This window comes from Trematomus bernacchii, unplaced genomic scaffold (genome assembly GCF_902827165.1).
Source record: "Trematomus bernacchii unplaced genomic scaffold, fTreBer1.1, whole genome shotgun sequence".
Classification (NCBI taxonomy): domain Eukaryota; kingdom Metazoa; phylum Chordata; class Actinopteri; order Perciformes; family Nototheniidae; genus Trematomus; species Trematomus bernacchii.
In genome coordinates this window covers 4,794,270-4,821,794 of record NW_022987547.1, presented here as the reverse complement: position 1 = coordinate 4,821,794, position 27,525 = coordinate 4,794,270, and the positions used below count along the sequence as shown (strand labels likewise).

Sequence of the window (27,525 nt, the reverse complement as noted above, 5' to 3'; positions counted from 1 at the left end):
TCAATAATTTAAACTTCTTACTCGCACTTGAGTTCAGAGTAGGATACCCCTTGCTACTCTCTTTAAAAAAAATCTAATCTCCCATTTCTTCTCCCTCCTCTCTCAGATCCTTATGAACAGGTAGTGTTACCTGTGGACAGCCTTAAAGAGGAGGAGCCAGTTGAACCCTACCAGAAAATCGGACCAAGTAAGACTGTTTGATGCACTTACAGTAGTTAATTCCACATATATACCAGCGCAGGTGAAGGTTGCAAAGTGGTCTATACATACAGTAGCTTAAGCACCACATTGCTGATTGCACATTTTAAGTTTTTATACCCCCCAGAAGGAATAGATTAAATTGGGATCATTTGTAACTGTAACCAATTGTTTCAAAATTATGCGATTTAATAGAGAGGTAAATCTGACATATGTGACCTGCTCTATCGAAATCAGTCGGAAGTCGCAACGGCTCATTTAAAAAATAAACGTGGATTTGCTTAAAAAACTATTTTTGCGGGGTTCGGGTGTTTTGTTTGATTTTAAATAAAGTCTTGGCTTTCAGAATATGCAACTTTTATTTCCAAAATCACACAATAAATACATGTTTGAAGCTTGTAAAGGGAAGATGACCGCTCTCCCTCGCAATCTGCTGTTCCGCAGCGCCGCACCCCCTCCCTCCGGCTGAAATTATGAATGTAAGGCGTATAGTAATCATAGATAACACGGCAGGGTCCGTTACAGTTTGTTTTCATCTGATTTCAAATAAACAAAGTCTTGGCTTTCAGAATATTAAACTTGTCTCCGGAGAACGGAGTAACTTAACGTCACAGCAGGCATAACAACAGCCGGTGTTTCTCGTGAGTGTTTTCCCCGGGAAACAAACACAATATACCTTTACGCAAAAATACACAAACACACACACACACATACACACACACACTCGCGAGCTTCCCCCAGAGCAGTAATCCAAACGGAAATATTTTCCCTCCGGACTATTTGATCATTTGCTCCGCTAATAATCAATCAGATCGATGGATTCCAGAGAAGAGGAAACTTTGAAGGCCTTTTTCTCAAAATGATGACTCGGTGACAGTCATTATATAATGTGACATATTTTGCTTAATATTTGGAGTACAAAAACAATCCTGATATCATTAGAAAGCTAGGAATCTCCTCTTTCCAACAGTGTATACAACTCAAAATGTGTCTTCGGGTCAATGCGACTGATTTCGATAGAGCAGGTCACATAGTTGCTCAGGGGGCATTAAAACTCTAACTTGATTTGTAGGTTCTTCCGTCATTCCTTAAATTATTTTTAACATGGCGTACATTTGACAGCTTGATTAGTCCACCTGTGTCCAGTTCAGCACATTGGACACAGTTTGTACTAAACGACCTTAGCCAATAACACATATGAGCTAACTCCACACTGGAAAGGTTTCAGAACATGAGTCCAAAAGTCCTCCTTCGCAGGGGAAAAAGCACTCGCCCACCTCCGCAGAGACTGTGGGTCGGACCGACGGCAGCGGGTGTCCCTTCAAACTCAATTGGCAGTGTACGCAGGTGGGAAGCCTGCACTTGTCACTGCACTAATGACTTCTACTGATTGGGGGATAGGGAAAAGCTCAGCACACTTTGCAGGAGACCCCTGTGTTTTTATTTACTTTAATATGGAAAAATGGCTAAAAGTAAGATTTTAACTGGAAAAGATACAATTAGAATCACCAGCCTCGTCTTCTCCACTCTATTAGGACCTCTTGTTTTCTGCTTCTTCCTAGTGAAAAAACACCTGATTAACAAAGTGATTCTGTTTCTTTTAGTTTGATTTAATTTAACACAATTAATCCCCCACACTTCACCTCAATTGATATACAGGTTTTACCACTTTTTGATTGTGTGTTCTCTTTTTTGCAGAAACTGGGAGCTATGTCTGCGAGTTCTGCGGGAAGCAGTACAAGTACTTCAACCCATACCAGGAGCACGTCGCTCTGCACACACCGATGAGTAAGCCTGTTTAATTATTGCTTGAATCCACAACATAAAGGAAAATCTCTCCTTTTTTGTATTTCTGTTGGTGTCTACAAATATGTGACCCGCTCCATTGAAATCAGTCGGAAGTTGCAAGGGTTCATTTCAAAATAAACATGGATTTGCGTAAAAAAATAGTTGTTCGGGTGTTTTGTTTGATTTTAAATAAACAAAGTCTTGATAAATTCAGATGATAAATACAACTTTGAAGCTTGTAACGGCATAATTACAAGCGGAGAACGGAGTAACTTTACGTCACAGCAGGCATAACAACAGCCGGTGTTTCCCCGGGAAACCAACACAATACACACAAACGCAAAAATACACAAACACACACACGTATACACACACACACTCGCGAGCTTCCCCCAGACCAGTAATCCAAACGAAAATATCTTCCCTCCGTAGTATTTTGATCATTGCTAATAATCAATCAGATCGATGGATTCCAGAGAAGAGGAAACTTTAAAGGCCTTTTTCTCAAAATGATGACTCGGTGACAGTCATTATATAATGTGACAGATTTTGCTTAATATTTGGAGTACAAAAACAATCCTGATATCATTAGAAAGCTAGGAATCTCCTCTTTCCAACAGTGTATACAACTCAAAATGTGTCTTCGGGTCAATGCGACTGATTTCGATGGAGCAGAGGCCTGTACTACGAAGCCGGATTTTCCTAACCTGGATATGTTTGAGTTAGCCGGTTGGCCCAATCCAAAACATACGCACTCTGGCTAAACTGTACTACGACGCTGGTTATCAAGTGGATCGCTCAAGCCAGCCGTGTCCTATCTAGTTAGGTGCGCGTTCACATGAAAGGGGTGGTATTTGGAGCATTCGACCAATCTCAAACATGGACAAGCATACTGACAGCGCAGCGTCATACTTCCTGAATGAAAACTGAACTTTAATATTAGTCAAATATGAAGAAGTTAAACTTTAAACATCCATGACTTAAACACTTTATCCAGGATAAAAGCCACATAGCTGCACCTGCAAGGTGAATACAGCTGGTAAAAGAAAAAGCGTTTGAATGCGTACATTAACAGGTTACGTGTGCGTTTCGTCAACTTAATGTGTTGCTTAAAATAATACTTCTGCATACAGTATGTGACACTGTGAGTGTTGCACGGCCAGATACGGCTCAAGAAGCTGACTCAAATAAGGAAATATATGATACATTATGATGTGATATGATATGAATGATAATGGGACACATCTACGTCTGCACTCACAGTGCCGCGGACTGTACTTAATGTTACTCTGATCCGGTTACTTATGTCGTGGCAGATATTTAAGTAAGCTTTCTTAACGCTAATGTTATAATAGTCAGATTGCTCTAAAGATGGGAGGGGATATTCTATTAATTTTCACGTTCACACAGTCAGTTGATTTTTGCCGGCCGTCTTTCCTGCAACGGCAGTTTTTCTGTATTTCCTCTATCCTGTAATATGACTTGATAGCTTTAAACTCCGCACACGGAGCTCTGATTGGTCAGCAGGCGGTGCTTTCACTGAGTTGATCTCTTAGCCTGCAACCTAACCTCCTCCCGAGGAGGTTAGCCGCTCAGCATAAGTTACCATGGAGATCTAGCCCGCTAAAAAGAGAACCAGCGTCGTAGGACCGGAAAGCCCGAGTTTTCCCTGAAGTCAGCCCGCTAAGCGAAAATCCAGCTTCGTAGTACAGGCCTCTGGTCACATATCATCATAAAGAAATACATCGTGGAGGTACTGCCAACATCTTAATGCTATGTTTTTATATGTTTACAATGTTAAGGTATTGTGAAGAAAACGACAGTATTGTCAGATTGGATGTCAAAGGTCTAAGTTGGAGCATTGCACTGTAATTGATTCTGAAATCTTATCTTCTAGGCGCCTTTGATCTGAAGACATCTCGGGTACAGGAATGTGGTAGCATGGATATGAGTAAATTTGCCCCCAGCCAAACTGATAAGATAAAACGTAAGTATTCTACTTTTATAATACTACATTTTCCAGTGGATTTGTTGATTAATGGTAAAATGTAAAGCAAAACTTTCAGGCCTCATTAGCTCATAATCCAAATGCTTATTATTTTCATGCACGCAAACACACACTTAAAAGCACACACAGTCGTTTCGTGCTCTGGATGGTGACTAAATGAAATTGTTAGTAATGTGTATAGCAGTATGCTTTTTCTAACTTTTACCCCATCATTATGCGTACACTTCATAACATTTATCTGTGTTTAAATGCTTTTAATTGGCTGAGATTGATTTCAACTTGACAAATTGTTACATTGTTGGAAATGAGTCGGGGTCAAAATTGAGATTTGATGTTGATAAAATGGGAAAACAACCTAGGGAAGTTGATCAGAAACTAAACCCCTATTGCCTGCACTGTTGAATAATGTATTTTTAAAATGACAGTGTGACTCCCGCCCACACGACCACAGAATGGCAGTCAGTGGGTTCACTCAGATATTGGCGGCTGGGTTTGAGGGCAGGGACAGTCACAACAATATCGCAGTCCTGCTGAGAGGGTGTGATCGAAATTCATATAAGGCTCACTACGGCTGAAGTATGTTAAACCTGAAGCAGTGGAGAACTGATGAAGATAGGATCTGCTGTAAAGTTCTGGGTCACCTTGCCAGTGTATTTGTGGTAACTCTGCTGCAAAGTGTTGGCCTCTAGGGAATGGTTAATTACACTTTTAGAAGATTGGACATTAACATTTTTTATAACTCCTTTTTTAATTACCACAAGCACCTTAACACATTAAAAATGATGTTCAAAAACAATTCATCAAAATGTAATACAGGTCCGCACAGATTTTCAATTACAGCAAGCGTTTGTCTTTAAGCTGTTTTTTTTCAGAAAGATTTACAAACCAAATAAAACCTCAATTAAATAATTTTTGTTTACTTTCAGCAAAATCCCAAACTAAGATCTGCATTTTTATATATTAAAAATACCACATATAGTCTTTCTTCAACATTGTAGGCAATTTTAGCTCCATATCTCCACCAACATTAGTTTCCTGCCGTCATATTGTATAGATTTTCTTCCAAGTGGTGCTACATTTTGTGTTACATGACCCCCCCCCCCCCCCCCCTCCATCTTTCTGCGCTCTGCCATAAAGAACTATTTAAAGCATGGCACACACATCTAAGAAGTGGGTCAAAAAGATGGAATGAAGAGGAGGAATTAAAACCATATTTAAATGTAATGCGGACATTTGGATCCTTTTGTCAGGGCTGTTAGTGTGATTGATTTGAATGCCCCAAACTAAAACTGAAATTAATAAATTGCATGTCATTAACTTTTGCTCCGTATTAACTTTTGTGATGGTTTAAATAGTTGATTAAGAATATTATCCACATTTTTACAGCATGGCCATTTCACTCAGTGTTTCTCCTTTTTTGTTTTTACCTACAGACATTCCATTCAGGCGGAAACTGGAAAGTGCAATTCAGTCTAGTCTGGTCGACACAAACAGTTCGCAGAATTCAAGCGGTGAGCACTGACGCACTTATTTTATCTGGAGGTGTGTGTATTTGGGTGGAAATGTATCCTTTCTTCTCAAACAGTAAAAGGTATTTTCAGTCCTGCTAAAAGCGGGTATGTGTGTGTCGGTATAGATAGAAACAGTGCTTTTGCAGACATTGTTTTGTTTGCTGATAATGCCCGGGCTGAAAATGGAGATGGAGGGGGAGTAGACGGTGTAAAGAGGTTTATGTGACCTACCTTGCCTCAATTGTGACTATATAAAACTGAAGTCCATGAACTCTATCATTATTATTTGTATTATTCCGCTCCACACTCACACAATTACAATTGAGACCTTGTTGAATACCATGCTTCTCTCACACTAACATTCAAGTGCAGTCATTTTAATAAAGGGACTCAGAAAACGTGTTTTTTAGGGCTTCTATCAGCTTCTTTCTTTGAGCAATGCTTTCCTACAAAAACACAACATCTTCTACAAAAGTTGCAAAAGTCTTGTGTGCTTCTCATTAGAGTTTTCTGTCTGTTCTGTTTTGTCTTTGCTAAAAAGAAATTCAGTTTGAATGGCGCTGGAATCAATCAATACATCCTTGGGATCGATGCAGTATTAAAATTGCTTGTATAAGGTTTACATAACCATCAGTCACTGATAAAAAATGCTGTAATGTGTTGTCATGTTTGGAATATATTTTAAAAATGTTTCCTTTTTATTTTTAAAGACAATAAACAATAAAATAAACAAAGAGAAAAGCGTGATTTAATAAATAAATAAAATAAAAGATGGAGAACCTCCTGCCTGTAGTCTTATCTCCCTCCCTCTTCTCTTGTCCACAGGAACTCCGAGCCCTCTGGTGGCCAGCGTCTTCTCTACAAGCCAGAGTGAGTCCAACCCCACCTACCTGCTCACAGCAGAACATTCATTCTACTTTCTCATTTCACCTTTTCTTTTCTTTTTCCTGCATGCTTTGATTCTTTGAGGCGCTAATTGTTTCTCTATAATCCATTGTGATTGAACAGTTTTTCTGCATTTAGCTTCATGATTGTTAGGCAGAACTTTAGAGCCATATTGTAAATCTGAATTGAATTCGGAGCTACCTTTGTCTTAAATTGACAACTACAACTAAGTATTGGCTGAATTAAACTGGTACATGGTTTGTTTTGGTGGACAAAGATGGCTGGAAAAGCTGTTTCAACTAATTTGCTGTACATCTTGTATTTTAACATGTTAACTATGTGTGTATTATGTTTGTTGTTGTTTATGGAAAAGGCTTTTCAAACCAAGGACGTTGAGATTAGATGACCAGCAATTAAAGGTGGGGTAGGTAATTTTGGAGAAACCAGCTCGAGTGCGCTTGAATTTGAAAATACACAACTGGAAAAAATCTGCCACTTCCTTACAGAGCCCCTCCTCCAACACACACGAACGCGCACATGACCAATGAGGGCACGAGATAAGTTTGTGCACAGATGGAAGGCTGACAGGCAGGTAGGCCATCCAGTTATTTTAGCCGGGCCGGCTAAAATGATTGGTCGTGCTTTTTACAGTACTACGGCTTCCACAGATGACATTTTTTTATGGATTTTTTGTCAAAGCACTTAAGATATTCATTGCTATCGGGATGTTAAGAGCATTCCATGGAATATAACAAAAAGTGTATCTCGAGCCGGTTTCTCAAACTTACCTACCCCACCTTTAAGTCCCCACATAGGCGCCCGACATACACATTATAAACTTTGCTTTTTATTTTTATTATTTGCAAAGTAACATACAAATTGGATCAAATTTGTTTTAAATGCTGCTGCACATTGAGTCACTTTAGGCTATAAAAATCACAAAAGCATGGATAAGTGAGGCTAGAATGTGGACGGATGCACAGTGTATTCATTTGTCCCTCCACCAAAGCGTCAATGCACTTGTGGCCCTTGTGATTTTTTAGAACCCTACACTTGTGGTGCCTGTGGCATCCAGTTCCAGTTCTACAACAACCTGCTGGAGCACATGCAGTCCCACGCTGGTGAGTCCACCACTACAGATGCATGATAAGCTCAACAGTGAAACTAAAACAGAATGTGAACACACCCCCAGTGGCTGCAGTGCATGTGAACGTCTGTATGACCACACATAATACTCAATTGTGAATTGAGTCATAGGCGTTTAAACCTTGAGAATGTAGCATTTTAATGTTCCAAGAAATATATTGTTATAATCACGGTTGTTGCAGATCTGGTTCTGGGCTGGCTGAATACGACGCTCTTATGTTTTGTTACAAAAGCTCTAGTGCATCATACATGTCCCCATTGATATACACAGCATTATCTTTTATTAAGTATCCTTTAGTACATACAATGTCAAAAATAAAGACTAATTCCAAACTTAGGCAAACGCATCCCAAAGTCATGTGAAACACTTTAACAAAGCTTGAGACAAATTTACATGTTATAAAACAAATTTACATTTTATAAAACAAATGTACGATTTAACATTAACAAAAACTAATTAACAAGACGCGAAACACTTTTACAAAGCTAGAGACAAATTTACAAGTGTCGAAACACTTTAACATTTCCCGAAAAACACTTTAACAAACTAGAGAATCAAACCGGAAAGGGAATGCCCATCATACCAGAAGTGATTGACACAAACTTAAGTTTGTTTTGGCAGATAGACCGCCGGTACCTATGGACCTTTATGGTCGTTAAACATGTTTTGTCCGTTCTGTGGGAACCACCTGGGCCAAGTGACATGGTTTTGCTCATCACGATATACTTTTTCTTGCGCAAGAGATACGTTCTCGTGCACACCAGAAAGTTACAGGTTCGCCAAGTAGGAAGCGGAGCTGTGCCTTTTACACACAGCCTTCGCTGTGTTTACCTTCATTAGACAGCTAAAGAGCGACTGCAGGCTGCTTCGTTATAGCCACACACACACACACACACACACACACCTCGACACACACACACTTCTACACACATCGCACTGCCCGATTATTACGCCTTATTATTCTATTTATGAAAGAGATGTCCGGTCACCAGGGCGTGTGTGTGTGTGACACTGGCATTTATTTTCAGAAGATATTAAGATACTGTCGTCCGTTCCGGTCCTGCGGTCAACTCAGCCGTCTCTCGCGTTTGCTTGGTCAAATCAGCAGCTCTTCATTTTTGAGTGCGCAATTAATCGCGCCTTTACGGTAATCGCCGAGAAGCGGCACTGACGCTAGTACAAGAGTAAAATAATGCATGTTTTTTTTCTGCTTTATTTGCGATACAAATAATTTGTACCATAAGTTCTTAATAAAACTGACACTGTTGGACTCAGTCCTAGTTTGACTGCTACCAACAATAAAATGAAGTACTTTTAACGTGTACTTTTTGGGTAATACTCTCTCAAAGTCCCCTCCTGAGAACAACATCATGCCACTTCTGCTATATTTGAGATAAAATGATTTTTAGCCAAAGGTTCTTAATAGAATTGGTACTGTTGGACTCAGTACTTCTACTGTACCACAAATACAATGAGGTACTTTTACTGTGTACTTTTTGATTAATACTCTGTCAAACTCCCTATGAATTATTGTACTCAGGACAGGAGTTATTACTCCAAAAGTATTACTCCAAAAGTACAGAGTAAAAATACTTGATTGTACTTGTGGTAGTACTGAGTCCAACAGTATCAATTTCATGTAGAACTTATGGTAACAAATCTTTTTATCCCTCAACAAATATAGCAGAATGCATGAACTTGATTTGACCAAGCACGAGAGACGGCTGAGTTGACTGCAGTGTTCCTCTGCACTCCGACAGCACTGAGCACTACATCGAGATTAAGGTTAAACACATTTATTTCATTTAGGAACACACACATATACCTATGGAGTTGGCCAGATGTGTGTAAATTACTGTTCATGGTAATTTGAAAACAAATGCCGGTGTCGGACATTCACAAACACACTGAACACACACACAGAGCGGAACTGAGCACAGCACAAACACACACGTAATGCGCCTTGTGGACCGGACATCTCCTTCATAAAACGAGCAATAGGGGGAATAATCGGGCAGTGCGATGAGTGTAGAGGTGTGTGTGTGTGTGTGTAGAGGTGTGTGTGGCTATAACGAAGCAGCCTGCAGCCTGCAGTCGCTCTTTAGCTGTAATGAAGGTAAACACAGCGAAGGCTGTGAGTAAAAGGCACAGCTCCACTTCCTACTTGGCGAACCTGTAACTTTCTGGTGTGCACGAGAACGTATCTCTTGCACAAGAGAAAGTATATCGTGATGAGCAAAACCATGTCACTTGACCCAGGTGGTTCCCACAGAACGGACAAAACATGTTTAACGACCATAAAGGTCCATAGGTACCGCCAAAACAAACTTAAGTTTGTGTCAGTCACTTCTGGTATGATGGGCATTCCCTTTCCGGTTTGATTCTCTAGTTTGTTAAAGTGTTTCAGCAAATGTCAAAAGCCGCGTTCACACCGGAGTACTTTTCCCACAATAGTTCATCAGAACTCAGATATATTTGCATTCACACCAAAAAGCCCCCTGAACTAAATTAGTTCATCAAAACCATTTTTACCTCCTTTTCAGTCCCTGCTAGAGAGCAGGGACTTTCGTGGGAGACAAAGGTTCCTATGTCTGATTGGCTGGGCGGAATGCAAACCACGCCCCGTAAAACTCCCCAAAAGTTTTGTGAAGCCGCCATTTTATTATCCTCGCATTAGCATTATTAGCATTAGCCCAGCGCACAAACGCAGAGAGACTAACTTATGGCAACACAAAAGAAAACATGGGAGCGGTGGAGATGAGGAGGTGTCGGCGTTCTGGCGATTTACTCGGAAGGCTTCAGTCGAAGCTGCTGGGAGTCCCAACAGCTTCTACTGAAGCCAGTCCTCAACTCCTGGGACTTCCGGCCGGGGACTCCGGGTGGCAGTATACGCCGTGAAGTGGTTTGCGGCCTGCCAGTAAACCCAAAGCAGCAGAAGAAGAAGAAGAAGAAGAAGTGACGTCAGCGGCTTCATTTGCCTAATCCTCCCCCAGGAACTCATTGCGGTGTGAACGCGATCTGCTTTAGTTCATCAGAACTAAAAGAGTTCTCATGAACTGAGTTCTCATGAACTATTGTGGGAAAAGAACTTGGTGTGAACGCCCCTAAAGTGTTTCGGCAAATGTTAAAGTGTTTCGGGAAATGTTAAAGTGTTTTGGGAAATGTTAAAGTGTTTTGGGAAATGTTAAAGTGTTTCGACACTTGTAAATGTGTCTCTAGCTTTGTAAAAGTGTTTCGCGTCTTGTTAATTTGTTTTTGTTAATGTTAAATAGTTTTTTCTTTGGTAAAAGTGTTTTGCTAATGTAATTTTGTTTTATAAAATGTAAATTTGTCTCAAGCTTTGTTAAAGTGTTTCACACTTAGTAATTGTCGATTGCACCTCTCAGCCACCGTAGGTAACAGACTAATAAAACAGAATACATCTGACAGTGGTGTGAAATATGATAGCAAGCAAACGCCCATATTCAGTTTTTATTTGATACATTACTGAAGTGCAGTTTGTTTACCCTCTTAAGCATGAATCATGTTGCCTCTCCCTGTGTGCAGTAAGAAATATGATTATAGACTGGACAGCCTAAAATACTGTTATCCAGGCTTCTTGGAAACGGAATACATTTACACTGATGATGATATCTTACTGTTGACTTTGCCCTTGGGTCCTTGCTTTTGGAATTATTGCTGTGAGACTGACCTCATTTAAAAACTGCAAGATTTGTAGCTGAACCTATGTGATCATTGAGGAAACAAATCAGTTTAATTTGTTCTTTTAAACATGCTCTGCTGGTTTTGATGCACATGTTGTAAATAATAGACTCCAAGAAGCCATGTCATATAGTTTTGCTGTCAACTATTTTATTTGTTTAATTATGGGTCATCATTTTCTTTTCAATTCATTAAATTTGTCTACACTGGAAACACTTAACATACACTTACAACTATATAGTATTGTCACCTCTTCCTGATGTTAATGTCTTCCTCTCCTCAGCTGACAATGAGAACCACACCAAAGGGGAGTCTCCCAAAATCTCCTCAGCCTCCGTTCCTCCAGAGCAGCTGTGGAGAGGCTCTCAGGGTCCGGCCCATTCCTTAGTTAAACTACAAATCCAGCCTCAAAGTATCCCCCAGAGAAACCACACTGTCAGCCGTAAGTACTTCAATCATCTTCATACATCTCACGCTGTGATAGTTAATGCGTACCAGGTTGCCCCCCTGAAAGAGTGGATTCATCCGTGGTTGACTTCTCAGTCGAGTTGAAACATAGGGGTTTTAGTCCGTCAGCAATATGGTTTTTATTATAGCAGTGCAAGCTTGGAGCCGAACAGCCAAATCCTATTTTATTGAAATGATCAGAATCTGAATTTCCTTTATTCATCACAAAAAGGGGAAGTTAAACACTAAGCAGTGTAAATAGAGACGAAAAATAATAGAACACTATTATATGGCATGTACATAATATTTAAAAGAAACATTAATACATCAAAATGAATGCAAAAAATAATAATATTAATAAAATAAATGTAAAGTAAAACAAATAAGTTATAGTGATTTGGGTACAACCCTGTTTATATACAGGCTTAAAGAATGTTTTATAACCCCTTGGCTAATCGTACAGTGTTATTGTTAAAACAATCTGACATTGTATTATTAAGGAGCCTATGTTGGCCTTGTGTTTAAGAAGCAACGTATAACTGCAACATCCCTGGTTCGCTTCCTGCTGTAGGTAGTAATGCGGCATCCCCCCCCCCCCCCCCCTGTCAGACAGATAGAAAACATGGAATCATTATGTTTAATGACTTGTGAAGTTTTCTTCTGCATTAGAGCAATAGCCAGATAAAGAAGCTTAATATATTCTCAAAATGATCCCCAAGTTTGAAGTCAATCTGGTGTGTAAAACAAAGCCATGTTTGTTACCATGTTATTCATATGTCTTATTTATTCTCTATGATTCTGTAGCTCATTCCCCCTATAAAGAAACTCTGTATTATCTGCCGATATATAAAAAACATCACCACTAATTATCTTTCTTGTCAATGTTTTACTCTGCTTTCCTGTCAACCCATCTGCTGTGCGGGCTGGCAGACAATAATGGACTACCTGAGAAGGAACGACAGCAGGTGGCTGAGCGCCTCTTACGGGTAATGTGTTCAGATCTGAGCATGCTAAATGTGCTCAACAGCAAAGACTTCCTGAAGTTGGCACAGACCCTGGTGGATACTGGAGCCCGTCATGGTGCCTACTCCACCCGTGATGCTTTTGGCAACATGAGTGCCTTGGCGCTGCGCCAGCTGCCCCGCATGTACAACCAAGTGAAAGTCAAAGTCACGTGTGCTCTCGGCTCCAATGCTTCGCTGGGCATCGCAGTCACCTGCCACTCCCAGACATCAGGCCCAGATGCTTGCTATGTTCTCACAGCCTACCAGGTGGAGGGCTCCAGGCTGAAGCGCTATGTGCTCGGTGTGAGGGAGGCTGAGCTGAGGGAGGGGCCCGAGCAGGTCCAATACTGGGTGCAGAACGTGCTGTCTGAGTTTGTGATGTCAGACATACGCACCGTGTATGTTTCTGAGCCTAAAGCGTGGGCAGCAGGATTGGCGGGATCACCCCTGGGTGCTGGTGGTCGGAGCAAGGTATGCCTACGATGCGCTGGGTGTTCCCTCGGGGCTGTCGTCCAGGCGGTTCTTGGGAAGCGCAGCCTCCAGGCTCGAGGTCTTCATGAGTTGGCTGAGCTTCTCTCAGCGTGCCGAGATATCGCCTCCTCCACCACGCTGTCCCTTCGCGACGAACAGTACTTCAAAACATCCACAAGCACAACTGAGGACGGAGCACAGGGCGGCCCTGCACAATGCCCGAACCCTCCTTGCTGGGATCGTACGGCTGAAGCTCTTCTTCAGGTCCATGCTCACTTTGAACAGATTTGCGAGGCTTATGGTCGCAACAAGACCACGGCTCCACTCCTCCAAGGTCTCAACAAGCATCTGCTGGGTACACTGGCTTGTCTGCTGGCCCCTCTGCGTCTGGCAGCTCTGGAGCTGAGCACCCAGAGGAGACCCACCTTACAGCAGGTGTTACCCGTCTACCTGCGCCTGGAGAAGTTCTTCACATCCAAAGCTGGAGAGGCAGGAACCGGCCCAGCTAGCAAACTCTGCCACTACTTTCTCGAAGCACTTAAGGAAAACTTCAAGGTACTAAAGTTTGATACATTTTATTATTTTAACAATTTGCTGTCAAAATAAGAAGATTCATCTTATATACTGTAACACATACAGATGGGTTTCTTTTTTAATCTACTAATGCCAATAGATTTTGTTCAACTTCGCTTGAATCAAATTGATGATCTTTAAATTGAAACCAATAACAATGAAGTAAACACAATATTAGATTTGACCCACCATTTGATGCCACTGTACCAAGTATGCATTGTAGCTTGGTACCCAGCCATACTAAAGAGAGTCTTGTTGTATGATAAATACATATGAGTAATTGGTTTAACTTGCAGTCATTGAAATGTTTTTCTGTCACTAGGTTGAACGAGCCCACCAGGTCGCCATGGTGCTGGACCCGCAGGTCAAGCTGTGTTCGGTGCCCGCCTACCAACACGAAGACATAATCTCCCGCGCATGTGAAATGGCTGCTGAAAACAGAGATGGAGGTATGAGTGGTGGAGGAGGTGGTGATGAGCGGGACACTGATGGCCCACCAACCCCTAAAATAAGCCGCATAGAGGGAGCGGGAAACAATGGCGGCATCATAAGGGGGACTTCCTCCTCTGGTAACGATGATAGTCATAACCAAGTTAGACAAGAGATGTTTCAGTATCTGGCCGAGCCTCTTCTCCAAGGCACACCTGACCTCTTCCAGTACTGGAGCTCTCTGGTGAACGAGAAGTTCCCCAGGCTCTCCCGCCTGGCCATGTGGCTCCTCGCTGTGCCTGCTGTGGGCATACGCAGCGAGTGTGTGACTGTGTGTGAGCAGAGCCTGGCTATGAAGAGGAGGCAGCAGGTCACCTCTGAGGAGATGAACAAACTCATTTTTCTTCGCTCCAACATGGGCTAGGAGAGAAAAATCAACAAACCCTAATCAACCAAACCCTCACCTCCAACCAATGACTGAAGACTATTATTTACATACTGTAGGTTTAGACCAACTGTAAACTTCAATGTGCTCAATTACTTCTCAAGACAGATATTTACAAGAATCTCACATTGTATAGGTTGCAAACACCCATAACACAATACAGCTTATTACATATTCTATAGGCAGAACAGACTGTTGTATATTACTGTGGACAAAATGTAGGGGTGGAACGGTAACCCTCAAAAGATTGTCTTGTTCGGTATGCATCACTTGGTTTGGGATGCAAATGTAAGCAGGATCAGTCTCATCATGGCCAGTGAATTACTCCAGCCTAACGACTAAACTGCTAATAGGCTACAATGCTGTTATTCTCACTGGATGGCAACATTTTCAGGTAAACTCAGATTTCACTGCTTGAAACTATTGTCATGCACCTCTGAAAACATACAGCAGTAAGCATACACACTATTTAGACAATTATCATTTTCATTGGCGTATGACAAAAAATTCAAGAAGTGAATTTAACTGCCACTGCACCTCTGACAACTAAGTGTAGTAGGTCTATTATTTACTATGACATATCACTGAAACACTTCATTTCAACATATTCTGCCACAGGAAACGCTGAGCAAAATGTTTGCTGCTAATTTGAAGGTTGCTTCAGTGGCCTAAAAATGTAGCTTTGGATCATTTGCATGCACTGCATGCATTTTTCATTCAAAAGGGTAAAAAGCTGATAAAACATTCATAAGGATGTTATGCTTTCCCTTTTTGTTTATGTTACAAATTGAAAGAAAAATCACCAATGGTTGGTTTTTGCTGCTGGATATGCAAGGAAAATGGCTAGATTTGCACAGAAGGGACCATTTAATTCAATTATATTAATATAATCCAAGCTTTTGGTTGAGTTCTCTTAACATGCATAAAGAGGACAGCATCATGTTAAGCATGTTTGTGCTTTTATACAACAATTTCATTCAGCCTTACCATGGCTGCGTGGCACCAAAAGGTAATTAAATAACGTATTTGATAAATATATCTTACATCATCATGTAATAGTTGATGTTATATCCCAGCTTGTAGGTCAATACATGCACAATAATGACTTCTCAAGGCCGTTTTGTGTGGCTTTATGATGCAGCGCTGGTACTTCAGATAGTCACATCAATCAGCTCTGTGAAAAGAGACATCAATATCCTTCTCTATACCGGAGACATTTTGTCTGTGCATTGTCCTCAGATAAACAGCAGTAATGTTATTAGTTTGGTAAGCTTGTACACAAGGATTTCATTTATAATTGAAAACCCTTGTGTGGTTTCCCACTGTGTGTATGTGTGCATTTTTTTTTCAAAGCTTAATTAGAAAGATAAGAATATAATCATTATTTTATTTATTTTTTCCTCATCTATCATTCTTATAAGCATTGTCTTCCTTATGTGAGCTACATTTTTCAATTTTTAAAGCAATATGCTTTATCAAACCTACCTACTCAACACGACTGTTTTCACAACGCTCCTACAGTTAATTATTAATGGTAAATTATTTTCTGTTTGTAAAATCAACAGGATTTTCTCAGGAATGCACCCTAGCAGGCACCGCCACTTTTTCCTCACTGTACCGAAAACACACAAAACTATGACCTCAATGCGGAGGTATGAACTGAACCGTGACTTTTGGGAAACGTTCCACCCCAAATACAGTTAGTGCCATTTGCAACAAACAAAAAAATATATATCATCTTTTTCAGGATGAAGCAAATTCTGCCAGGACATTAACTTAAGTCAACACAAGGTCAAGTGGTTTTATGTTTTATGAATTCCAGGACACATTTACGTGAGCTAATACCTCCTAAAATGACATGGATGAATGGAAGTTATACTGTAAAATAGTTTGTTGCTTCTGGTACTGATACGTTAAGTACTGGTTTGTCATCTTGTTTTTGGGGCCTTATGTCTCTTTTCATGTGACCACCTACAGTGGGAGCTAATGTCATGCCTTTTTATTGCTGTTCAATGGCCTTCTTTTCACCATGTTTTCTCAAGCTTGTCATTTTATTTTTGTTTTATTCAAAGGAACCTCTGGCTGATGAAACAGTGTCCTCTAATGGTCAAATGTGGACTTAAAAAAAAGTGCTTTATTCCAAAGTTCAAGTCATCTCTGGGTTTCTAAAACAGGTCAGGTATTATTTCAACAATAACACACCCAAGCACAAGTATCCTCTGTATAAGCCTATATGCAGCAGGTCAGGTTTTAACTGGGGTCATACCAGAGCAGGAAGGTTTATCAATACTGATATTAACACTCAATTGTATTTTAGGTATCTTAATAGTTGTGGTGCAGCTTAAATATTGTCTTTTGATCCTAAAAAGTGCAGTTTAATAATAAATAAAGGCAAGGCAAGTTTATTTATATAGCACCTTTCAACACAAGGCAATTCAAAGTGCTTTACAAAAATGAAAGACGGATAAAGCTACATCATATTATGTGAATTATAAACACTCAGTCACATTTCAGAAAATCAATTGTAAAAAAGCATTGCAGTATCATCTTTTCAGTTTTATGCCCCAGTACAACTCAAGGTACACTCACTTTTACTAAACCACATTTTGTTCAGTCTCCCATTCATTTCAATTAAATGTAACAAATTGAAGCTTCTGTTTCCTGTTTTGGAAATGGATAAGAGACTATTATGCCCCATCGCACTACTTTATTTAGTTTATTATCACACTCACCATCTTCAAACTGCTGCACCACCCTCATGATCACATCAGGATTTATTTATGACCCAGGTCTGAATAGTCTTTATTCGAGGCTGAGACTGGGGCAAATTGGTTCAACATTACTGTACCATTTAAGTTTGTTAGGACACAGGAAGTAGAAAGTACAGGAAGTCAGTACACTGCACATGGACATTTAAAGGGCATTAGAGTAAATGTTTCAAAGTGTAAAGCCAAGAAAAGACGGGTCTCACTAAGAAGCAAAGGTTTTTGGTCCAGCTGAATTTTCAGTTATATGAGAAAATGTGTTTGCATTTATTATACATGCATTAATATGAATAATGTCACTCAAAAGTGAATGGCTCTGCTTTGCAAACTGCATCATATTGTTTTGAATAGACTGTTGCCCTCCTATACCTCTAATAACAACTCTGATTTACTGTTTCATAAATACACTTCTTTTCTTTAAGAGTATGTTGCCACCCTGCACATTTTTGCTCTCCTCTCTGGTTGAATGCTTTCACCATCAGTAATGGGTGGATGGATGTGTTCTGACATGTCTTTTTGTTGCACCTCTTAATAACTATACGTGATGTTGACAACCTGAACATCACTGCAGCAAGGTGAGAGGTTAAACCACTAGAGGTCAGCAAAGACAACATTTTAAAGGGGTGTTGGATTACTGTTGGTAACTTTCCTTTTTGTCTTGCATTAAGATTGTTGGAAGGAGTTATTTCATTTATATATTCCAATATGTATCTGTTTTCCCTCTCTAAGGCTTGGGGAATTACTTGATTCAGTGTAACCAATATACTATATCATCGTGATAAAATGTATACTGCTGTTTTCAAACTGATTTATTTCGCACATTTATATTTTGGTAAAAGAAAATCCTAACAATACAATGTTTTACCTCGGTACTCTAATGTTATCATTTAATTAGAAATCACATGGTCATACAACATTTTGCTTTGTTTTAAGATAAAGTACACTATACATTGGTTTTCAGTTTCAAAAGTGATCCTCGATTGAACAAATTCAAAGGATGTTTCTTACAGTCTTTAGATAAGTATTTTAAATAGGATATGCTCTGGGACAAAAGGCCATTGTTGACGTCATTATGTCAACTTAATTTAACTTACAAATAGCATTCTTTTTGTTGTTAAATGAGAACTATATCTAAGATATGCATGCTTTTAATAAGAGAACTGATATATAAAGTTAGAGGCAACATGATTCACCTCCATCTGATGAAACAAGGACGCTAATTAGCAGATAAGCAACACGGAATGCATTTTGACCTTGTTAAGTGATGCTGATCGTGGGTTGGTGTTAATGGGTTGACATCATCCATCTTCAGAGGATGTATTGTGTACATACAAGAGAACTGCTGTTTTTATGCCACAAGGGGGAGCCTTCATTTTAGAAATACAGTAGGGAACACCAGTAACATTATACCTCTATTTTCTACAGTAGCATTTCAACAGGTTTTTGATATAATAAAAACTCAAGTTAGATATACCGTTATTAATCAGCTGTAAGTTTTAGTTTGTTTTAACTTGTTCAGATAATAATTGTACAAAATGGTATAAGAATGCAAACATTGAGATCTGTTCTGTTTAAACTATGGATTATAGTCTATTATCAATTCAGGTTAAGAAACTAGTGTTGCTTGCATCCTATTTTAAAGGCATTTCTTTTTATACTCTGCTAAAATGCAAAAAAAAAAAAAGGGTTTGATTCTATTCATTTAGTCTTTTTTATTGCACTTTGGCAGCAGATTCCTGTGTAGCTTCAGATCTGAGTTGTCTTATTAGTAAGCCTAATGTATACTTTTGTAGCAACACTATTTTTATATAATGGCAAAGAAAGGGTTCAGTGTCTTTTCTTTTTTTCCTGTGTCATATGTGGCAGCACTGTTCAATGTTTCTTGAAGACATTACCCACTGTAGTATGTGACGTGTGAATAAACTCCAACTCTGTATCAACAACACTGTTGTGTAACTTCAGTTAAATACTTGTATGTGTGTAGAAAGAGGTACGATAAAAGATCTGCAGTATGTTATGAAGTATTAATCCTACAAAGGTCAATTTTATACAAGTAGAGGTGTGTATTTAAGGTCTAGAAAAAGACTGCAACTAGCTTTAAACTCTCTTTGCCCACATTTCAGATGAAAGGAGTTTCCTTTCCAGTCAAGGGATGAAGTAAAAATGTTTAGAAAGCCTGCTCCTTTATTTATGAATCAAGGGAACTTGAGAGGATATTTGACGATCTTCCTGTAAAAATGAGGCCGGTTGCTTATTTTCAGAATGAATGAGGACTCCCACCCAGAGAGAAATGAAGCAGAGCTTTCCACAGTGGCTGAGAGGGAGAGACCGAGGGCCTCAAACACATATAGAGGGGAAAGAGGCCTTATATAAGGGCAGAGCGATTGAAGACATACACATGGGGGAGTGAATATACAGAGGCTGCTTAGAGGTGCGTGCAAGGGTTCCCCAGGGGCCACGGATAGGGCGAGGGAGGGAGACAGGAAGAGGGAAAGAGCGAGCAAGTGTTCGTCACAGCCTGCTGTCTTTCTCCCTCCTTTTGCACCCGGGTCAGTCGGCCCCCAAGGTGCAGCCGTCTGCTGCCATGCAGAAACACCCGCACGCTTGTCTCCTGCGCTGCTCCCAACACAGGGCCTGCCTACCAGAGCCTAATTTGCAGCACATGCGTCCAAGTTTACCTCCCCCACTCTTTCTCCACACACACACACACACACACACACACACACACACACACACACACACACACACACACACACACACACACACAATACGGCCTCCTCCCTTCCTCCACACCCCACTGCTGAAGGTGACGTTTTTCCAGAAGCTATTACTACAGTGAAATGCTAAGTTTGCTTTTGCTTACGGCCCTCATTTTCAGTCATTTAGGAAAGCAAAATGTGGGGGAAAACAACCCGCCCATTTGGACAATTGCTACCCTTTCTTCGGGGTTATGTAAAAGAGTGTGTGGGATTTCACACAAGCAATATAAGCAGAACATGTGAGGTCTTTTTGTTGGACGCCATTGTTCATGTTGTAAAATGATGTGTTTTTTTTCTGACTCCATGCATTGGCAGTGTGATAAATGCTGCAGCAGCTAAATATAAAGGGGGTTCCCTCTGTGTAATAATATGTGAACACTAGATGGCACTATCTGGCTTTTTATTAGCGATGGAGTGGACACAATGAAAACATCACTGGTCATGCAATTCAATATAGCCACATAACAGACCATGGACTCAAGTGGATTTGAGAACAGAAATGATACATACTGTAAGGTCATTTTGGAGGTTGTTTTCCAGGTGTAGTTCTTGACAACTGGAAACACTGATGGAGGCTAGAGCTCCATGTAACCCAGGTTAGAATGTTCCTTCAGAACATGGAAGGCCAAGACGTTTTCAGACTCTGAAGAAGACCATCCATGATGTTGCTTTGATTCTGGAGGACAGGTTTTTTGACAGTTTGAAGATCTGAGGAAATCCCGGCCCTGACAGTCAAGTTGATCAAAGAGCTACAAAGCAGCACTGTATCTACACAGTTTATAGTTTTTCGGTACTTACATTTGTCATCTCTTTCACATTTAAGGACATCTTGAGCCACAAATTGGTTTATTCTGCTCTAACCAGTAAGACACATGTAGCCATCCAGCTCCCTTTGCCCTTGGCTGTTACACAACCAAAAGAGAGGCTTCCAGGTTTAGTTTTCGCCCAAATCGGAGAGTGCAATGTAGCTTTGCTCCCACCTCTAGCATTGACAAAGTTGGCACCTTCACCCCTGCCCAACCAATGGCCATCACAGCTGTCCTGACTTGTCTGCTCAATGAGCATTGGAGGGACAGGGAAGGACAGGCGGAAGGAAGTGTTCTCATCCTCCTCTCCTTGTCCTGTATGGAGGACCCGGTGGCACCGGCACTGTAGTTTTTCCTGCTCAGCAGGTGCTGACTTTTATCAGTAGTGACATGAATGTACAGAACTGCCGGGGCGCATCCACCCAATTGCTGTCAGGTGTCGTTCCTGCTAACACTCCACCTAGCCCCTAACCTCACAGGCACCCGGTGCGCCTGTCTGTTCGCCTGCTCTGCTCCCCCCGCACACCTGTGCAGACACACATATGCACGCACATCATAACCCGACTGAAGTATTTTCCCACACAGGCCCAAAAGATTACGTTTGTGGCATGCTCCTCTTCAGAGTGTCTGGGCAATATGAGAAATCATGATACAATATGATGGAAACACTCATGATAAGTGTCCATGTGTTATTGCATTCCTCACATGTAGCAGCTCACAGGTGCTGGCCACTTCCTCCCTGAAACAAAGAGCACACAGTCTGTGAAGCCCACGATGAGGAATTTCACTGCCTATTACAGTAGGCAGAGCAGCATTTGAATATTTCATGTCAAAGTCTGAGTTATGAGATGACGCTGAAGTGTGAAAGTATGATGTTTGACTCTTGGCTTAAGGAGCGCGAGTGTGGTCACTGTGAAAAAGGAGGTCAAGGTTAGATTTGCTTTGCGGATATAAATAGCCCTTCAGTGATGTCCCCCTGATCTCACCGTTATTATTTATTAATCATTGTCATGATCTGGGGAGCACATCCAGCCTCACCATCCAATTTCAGACAGCTGAAGACAATGACAAGAGGAGGACAAGGTCTAACCTGAATTGTAGACCCTTAAAATTAAGCCCGTATATACTTGGTTATATTGAATCAGGCCTATTTCTTTTGTGGAAAGGCTTTATTGCAGTTTTGATAAAATGCCATATTGAGGATTGCTGACGCTGGACTTTACAAGCATTGTTCTTGCCAGGGCACATCAGTGGTTGTGTTCCCGACATTACTCTGCCTTTTGTTAAGTACTTTTTTTCATCTACATAATTTCTCTATTCTACAATTAATTTGCACAGAGGGAACCAAATGCTTGACAAGTAACATTACACATACCAATAAAATGGTGTTATTTGGCTGGGAAATTATAACAAAATGTCAGAAGTTTAAAAGTAATCAACTCTGTGTTGGCTCATTATACAATCTGTTGCCGTTAGTTTTTTCCTCTGCAGTGTCTGCACAGTATTCAGCTGCTCACTTAGGTCACTCTCTGCTGCACTTTTCAAACTTCTTTCCCTCTAAATGAGTTGTTAGACACAGTCCCTAAGGCTGTGTTGACAGCTCACTAAGCTAAAACATATCCCATGTACTTGTAACATAGGGACTCTAAATCCAGTTCATGATCTGTTTATTCTTCCATTTCCTCTCGCTCCTAACTGTTTTAACAATATGTCTCCCACTGCATGTAATTGTTATATGATAAAGCAGAAGAGCATTTGAAGTTCAAAATGTATTTTTTAAATAATGTATCAACATCCATTTGGGTATTTTTTTTAACTCTGTGCTCTGGTTCTGCAATGTTTGTGCTTTTTCTATTACTTTTCTTTTGTAAATCACTCCCCACATTGGGTCCATGCATTGTACAATAGAAGAAGTAGCATTTTAGAAATTAGATATATTTAATATAATAACTTAGTAACCCAGCCCCAGAGATATAGCACAATTGTATTTGATCCTTATTGTTCCTAAATGCCTTAAACTTGCAATATTCATTATATCTGATCATATGTTTGTTGGAAATATCTTGATCTTTCAACCACATCTTACATTTTTTTCAAATCCTTAAAAAATACACACATTGTGTTTATAAAACAGGAATGGAAATAGAACAGATGGAAAGTATTATCTTGAAAAACTCAGATTTATGTTTATACCTGGGAAGGACAGAGGTGGTTTATCAGTTTTGTTGTTTTTTTGTGTGTGAGTTAATAGTGAGCTATATTGCTATATGTGATTTCATAGTTATACAGAAGTGAGTAGTTTTGTGAGTGACTCCCTCTATGTGGCAGTCCGAGAGTCATCCCTAAAGAATGAGTGTAGAGCAGTCAAATAGTATTACAAACCTTTTAAATCTGTTTTATAGTTGCATTTCATGACTGTGTTGTTAGGATATTGCCTTTAGTTTTAAAAGACTTATCTTTTACCACAGAACAGCTCAGGCCAGCTCGCTCTTTACGCTTGGCTCTCCGCCAACCCATGTCATGTGAGGCGTCGCTCTGGAACTGAGGTAAAGAAAGTACATTTTAATGATTAAGCATCGAGTGCCTTTCTATTCTATGTTCCATCATCTCATTTCCATGATTTGTAACTACGTGATGGCTAGAATGATTCCTTAGGGAGAATAATTCCTTGGCACAGAAGCAGACAGTCAATTGAAAATACACACTGGGCAATTTTAATTTGAGAGGATACTGAAAAATGACCCATTTATTAAGCCTGTTTGATAATCAAAGCTAATGGAGCCTTTCCATTTTCTTAACTCTGCAACTGCTAAAAGGAAATGAGGAGAGGCTGACTGTGTCTTGTAATTTGGAAATATGCAATGAGGTGATTTATAATTAAAAGAAAGTACTCTTTTGTGATCGTAAAGCTTAATTATTTGAGTTATTTTTTTCAAGAGCAGGGTTTTTTTTCTAATTGGAATGACCCGAGGTGAATGTGAACTTCTATAAATATGAATCTTTCCCTAAATGATTGCCCGCACTAAAGAAGATCCAGACAGTTGGTGCATATGTGTGTTATTGCCATAAGGAACTGATCACCATGCAGCCACATATCTAAATCTCCTACAAGGTGTCTCAGATCTGGAGCAAACACAGAGGGGCCCAAGGGCATTACAGGTGCATCACGATGACGCACGATGCTCATCAATGTCCTAGTCCTTGACAATGTCATTCTAAACTGAGAAAAAAAAGAAGCTTCTGGGATCTGTTCAGTGAGGCAGGCTTGTTTACATTCTCCCTTTTCTAACTCCTCCTAATTCGTTCTGGCATTCTTTTCCCTCTCACTCCTTTGTTTTGATGGAAGCTGATATCTTATTGGTGGAAAACGAAAAAGACAAGTTGATTGATCAGGCCGGGGGGTATTGATCAAGCGGATCCTCTGCCGTGACCCTTGACCTTCGGATTGACAGCAGCCCTTATAATGAGGCCCTGGAACAGAGATCATAGGATAGGGGGTTTTTGGGAAGGGCATCTGGGAGGAAAAAATAAACCCATGGGGATGGGTAGCGTACACAAACACAGCCTGGCTCAATCAACTTGGTGCCATTGTTACATTGCATTGCCCTCGATAACCCCAATTTGCATAATCGGCTTTTGCATTGTTTGGCCCAGACACATTAAGGTGCGGCATTGCATTGTTGACTGCAAATCAGCACGTGCCCATTGTTTGCTCATCTCAATGTAGCATAATGCATTGTTTACTTATGCTGCAGCATGTGTTTTTCCGCTTACTGACTTTACCATCGCACTAAACGCATTATGTTTCCTTTTCCCGGACCGAGTAAAATATACATTACATCTTACGCAATACCGGTGGCTACAAAAACCACAACGTTGTTTACGCACTCCACAAAGCACTTGGATTATTTACGAGCATTAGGTATATATGCTCTTTGCAAAGTCCACTGCATTTTATTCACATTGTTTACCAGCCACATTATAAACATTCCTGCCATTTCTCCTTTAGTTATAGCTCTGAGGTCTACGCATTTCTGAATGCTGTGAGACACACAGAGAATTTCCTTCTTTCAGTCTGATTAGGGCATTCCCGCTAACAACCATAAAGTACATTTCCGTGCACACTCACTATGCAGGCTACAACCATGTGCAATCCATGTACAGATTCATACAGATAAACACACACAGCTTACACACTCATACACATTGACAATACAGAGCCTTAACACTGGCGCCGCTCTATGAATCTGATGCTTTATGAGCATTTGGAACATAGTTTTTCTTTTATTGTTCAGATGAGTGTAAACATGCCGTGCCAATGAAACACACAACCTGAAAGATGTTGGGCAACAAGGCTTGGTTGTATTAATTAAGGAACAGTTTTATGCGAAGCTTTGAGACATGCTCACAAAGGATACTTGAGAAAATGTTGACATTGTTGACAGGTACTTGCGTAGGGCTAGTTTAGCTTTTGATAGCTCGTTATTTAGTATTCTGGCATCTACAGCTTTCTACATATTCATATTTAGCCTTAAATGACAGACTGATATCGTCCATGGGTGCAGCTAGAGCAAAACACAGAGACATCCGGTGGTCTCTGTCATGATTCATTTTACTATATTTAAAATATGTGCTATGTGGAGACCTCCTGACCTCCTTTCTGCTCAGGTTTTGTTAGGATAAAACACATTGTGCTGAGGCAAACTCCACAGCAGCGTTACCTCTTTTGAACCAGTTACACTGCTGAACCGTTGTTATCTATAAGTAATGTTTGAGGTTTTCTCTCCTTAGTGCTTAACAATGTTACTGCTGCTCTGTGGTCACTGCTGTCAAATGTAATTCATCCCCTAACAGCCTCTCAGCCTCATGCAGTCTGTGCGCTAGTGTACGTTGGAATATGTTCTCTGATTTATGTAAGAATTCTGATATTTGGTAATGAAATCTCAGATGTTTCTTTAAGCCATTGTGTTTGAAGAGCAACATTTTTAAGAATATGTATTTCAAAAGCATGCTGCTTCTTTGATTTAAGGGGTGTGACATTTGGTTAAAACTACATTACGTGATGTCTTTTGACTATATTGGGACAGTGCAATAATCTGTAAAATCAACGTTTACATATAATCACCTAAAGTTGATATGGCAAGCTTGTTATCTCATCCACCAGCCACAGGACAGCATTACGAGTTTGATCGTGTTAACTTGAAGATTGTCAGTTCAATATTTATTTTCCTCTTTAAGTCTTTACACACTCCAGAGGGCAATATCTTCCCCCTTTCTTGCTAAATGCTCTACTAGGTTTAAAAGATGGTTGCCTTCATTGTCTGTCTGCCATTTGGTGTTGGGAGGTTAGCATCCAAAGGGTTTATCAAAGGTAAAACCCAAACAATTAGTTTAAATGGGGACCGTGAACCTGATACATCACCCAGCAGTTTTAAAGTTACAATTACTTACTTTGTTTTTGATTTAAACCCATTGGTTCAATTTGGGATACGTTTTTGTCATGCTTTGCTCAATGTAAGAAAAACGAGGTTTATTCTTAAAGTGGCCGCAGTTTTTCATGTATATTTGATGGAAGAAAAGGACTTTCCCTCCTGCGCCATAAGTACCATTTTCCCATATCAGGTTCCCCAATTGAACTAAATCAAGCCTGTGTGGACATCTACTGTCGAGAAAGTGTTGAAAGGACACAAGAAGCTTTAATCTACAACTCGCTTAATATAAAAAGGGCTTAGATATGCCATGAGTAATCATTTTTATGGTTGTAGTTTACAACGTGAAAGCCTACGTAATATACAGTTTATTTTATGTGAGCAACATCTTGCAAGTAAATGAAGGAGGGTTTGGGTTCAATGAGTTGAATGTGTGAATGTAATGCTGAAAATTCATTAGTGACAAACTGGCAATGGCTGTGGCATGTGTTTGGTTTTTGCACTTTCTTCCACAAATCTTTTCTTGCCCTACAGCAATCCTTTGGTCACCTTAAATGTTTTTAATAGGACCTAGCCATTTTTCTTCCTATGTGCCACATCCCATTCACCTTACCAGACATGTTTCCACTCTTCCTCACCCAGAGGGATTAAACTACCTCAAGCGAAAAGCTCCAGAAATCCTCCAAGAAATGATTTCTTTCCTTGGAAAGCATGTCGTTTCAGCCATCATTTGGTGAATTGGAGGCCTGTGCCAAATTGTTGTCAGTCCTGGGGGCTTGATGCCTCAACCTGGTAATACCGCTGCAGAAACCGCTCCACTTTGTGTTTTTATGGACAAGCGTCACTGCAACTGTATTTCAAGTAGGCCGGCTAATGAGCTTTTTAACCATCTCCATATGGACGTGCTCTAACGTCTAGACGGAGGGGCAGTAGTGGTGGCAAGCGGTGGTGTGCTGACTGTGCCGTACTCTGCACCCCTGCACATATAATTCTTCCCCACAAGCAGCAAAGTTAAAACAAGGGCAAGCCTTGGTTGCCGTTTGGGACCCATAATGGGTTATTGTTTACCACAGCTCACAACAGTGGCTAAAATCCAGGAAGTGAAGATGATGAGGAACACACTCCCCATGCACGTTTACATATGTAGACAATGATGTG

At 40.3% G+C, this 27,525-nt stretch overlaps 1 protein-coding gene across 5 annotated transcripts in view; it reads left to right on the top strand.

The window, feature by feature from the left end:
* The window catches only part of znf618 (zinc finger protein 618), a 34,041-nt gene extending 15,800 nt beyond the window's left edge, over positions 1-18,241 (top strand). For 3 of the 5 annotated variants that reach the window (XM_034123015.1, XM_034123013.1, XM_034123014.1), the window contains 10 exons: positions 107-187; positions 1,456-1,545; positions 1,897-1,986; positions 3,884-3,973; positions 5,428-5,505; positions 6,331-6,375; positions 7,434-7,511; positions 11,523-11,681; positions 12,617-13,716; positions 14,057-18,241. In XM_034123015.1, the coding sequence (XP_033978906.1) occupies positions 107-187; positions 1,456-1,545; positions 1,897-1,986; positions 3,884-3,973; positions 5,428-5,505; positions 6,331-6,375; positions 7,434-7,511; positions 11,523-11,681; positions 12,617-13,716; positions 14,057-14,587 (2,342 nt within the window). In that variant the 3' untranslated portion in view covers positions 14,588-18,241. The remainder of the gene's footprint in view (positions 1-106; positions 188-1,455; positions 1,546-1,896; positions 1,987-3,883; positions 3,974-5,427; positions 5,506-6,330; positions 6,376-7,433; positions 7,512-11,522; positions 11,682-12,616; positions 13,717-14,056) is intronic. The other 2 variants (XM_034123016.1, XM_034123017.1) reach the window with 2 other exon arrangements.
* The last annotated feature ends 9,284 nt before the right edge of the window (positions 18,242-27,525 follow it).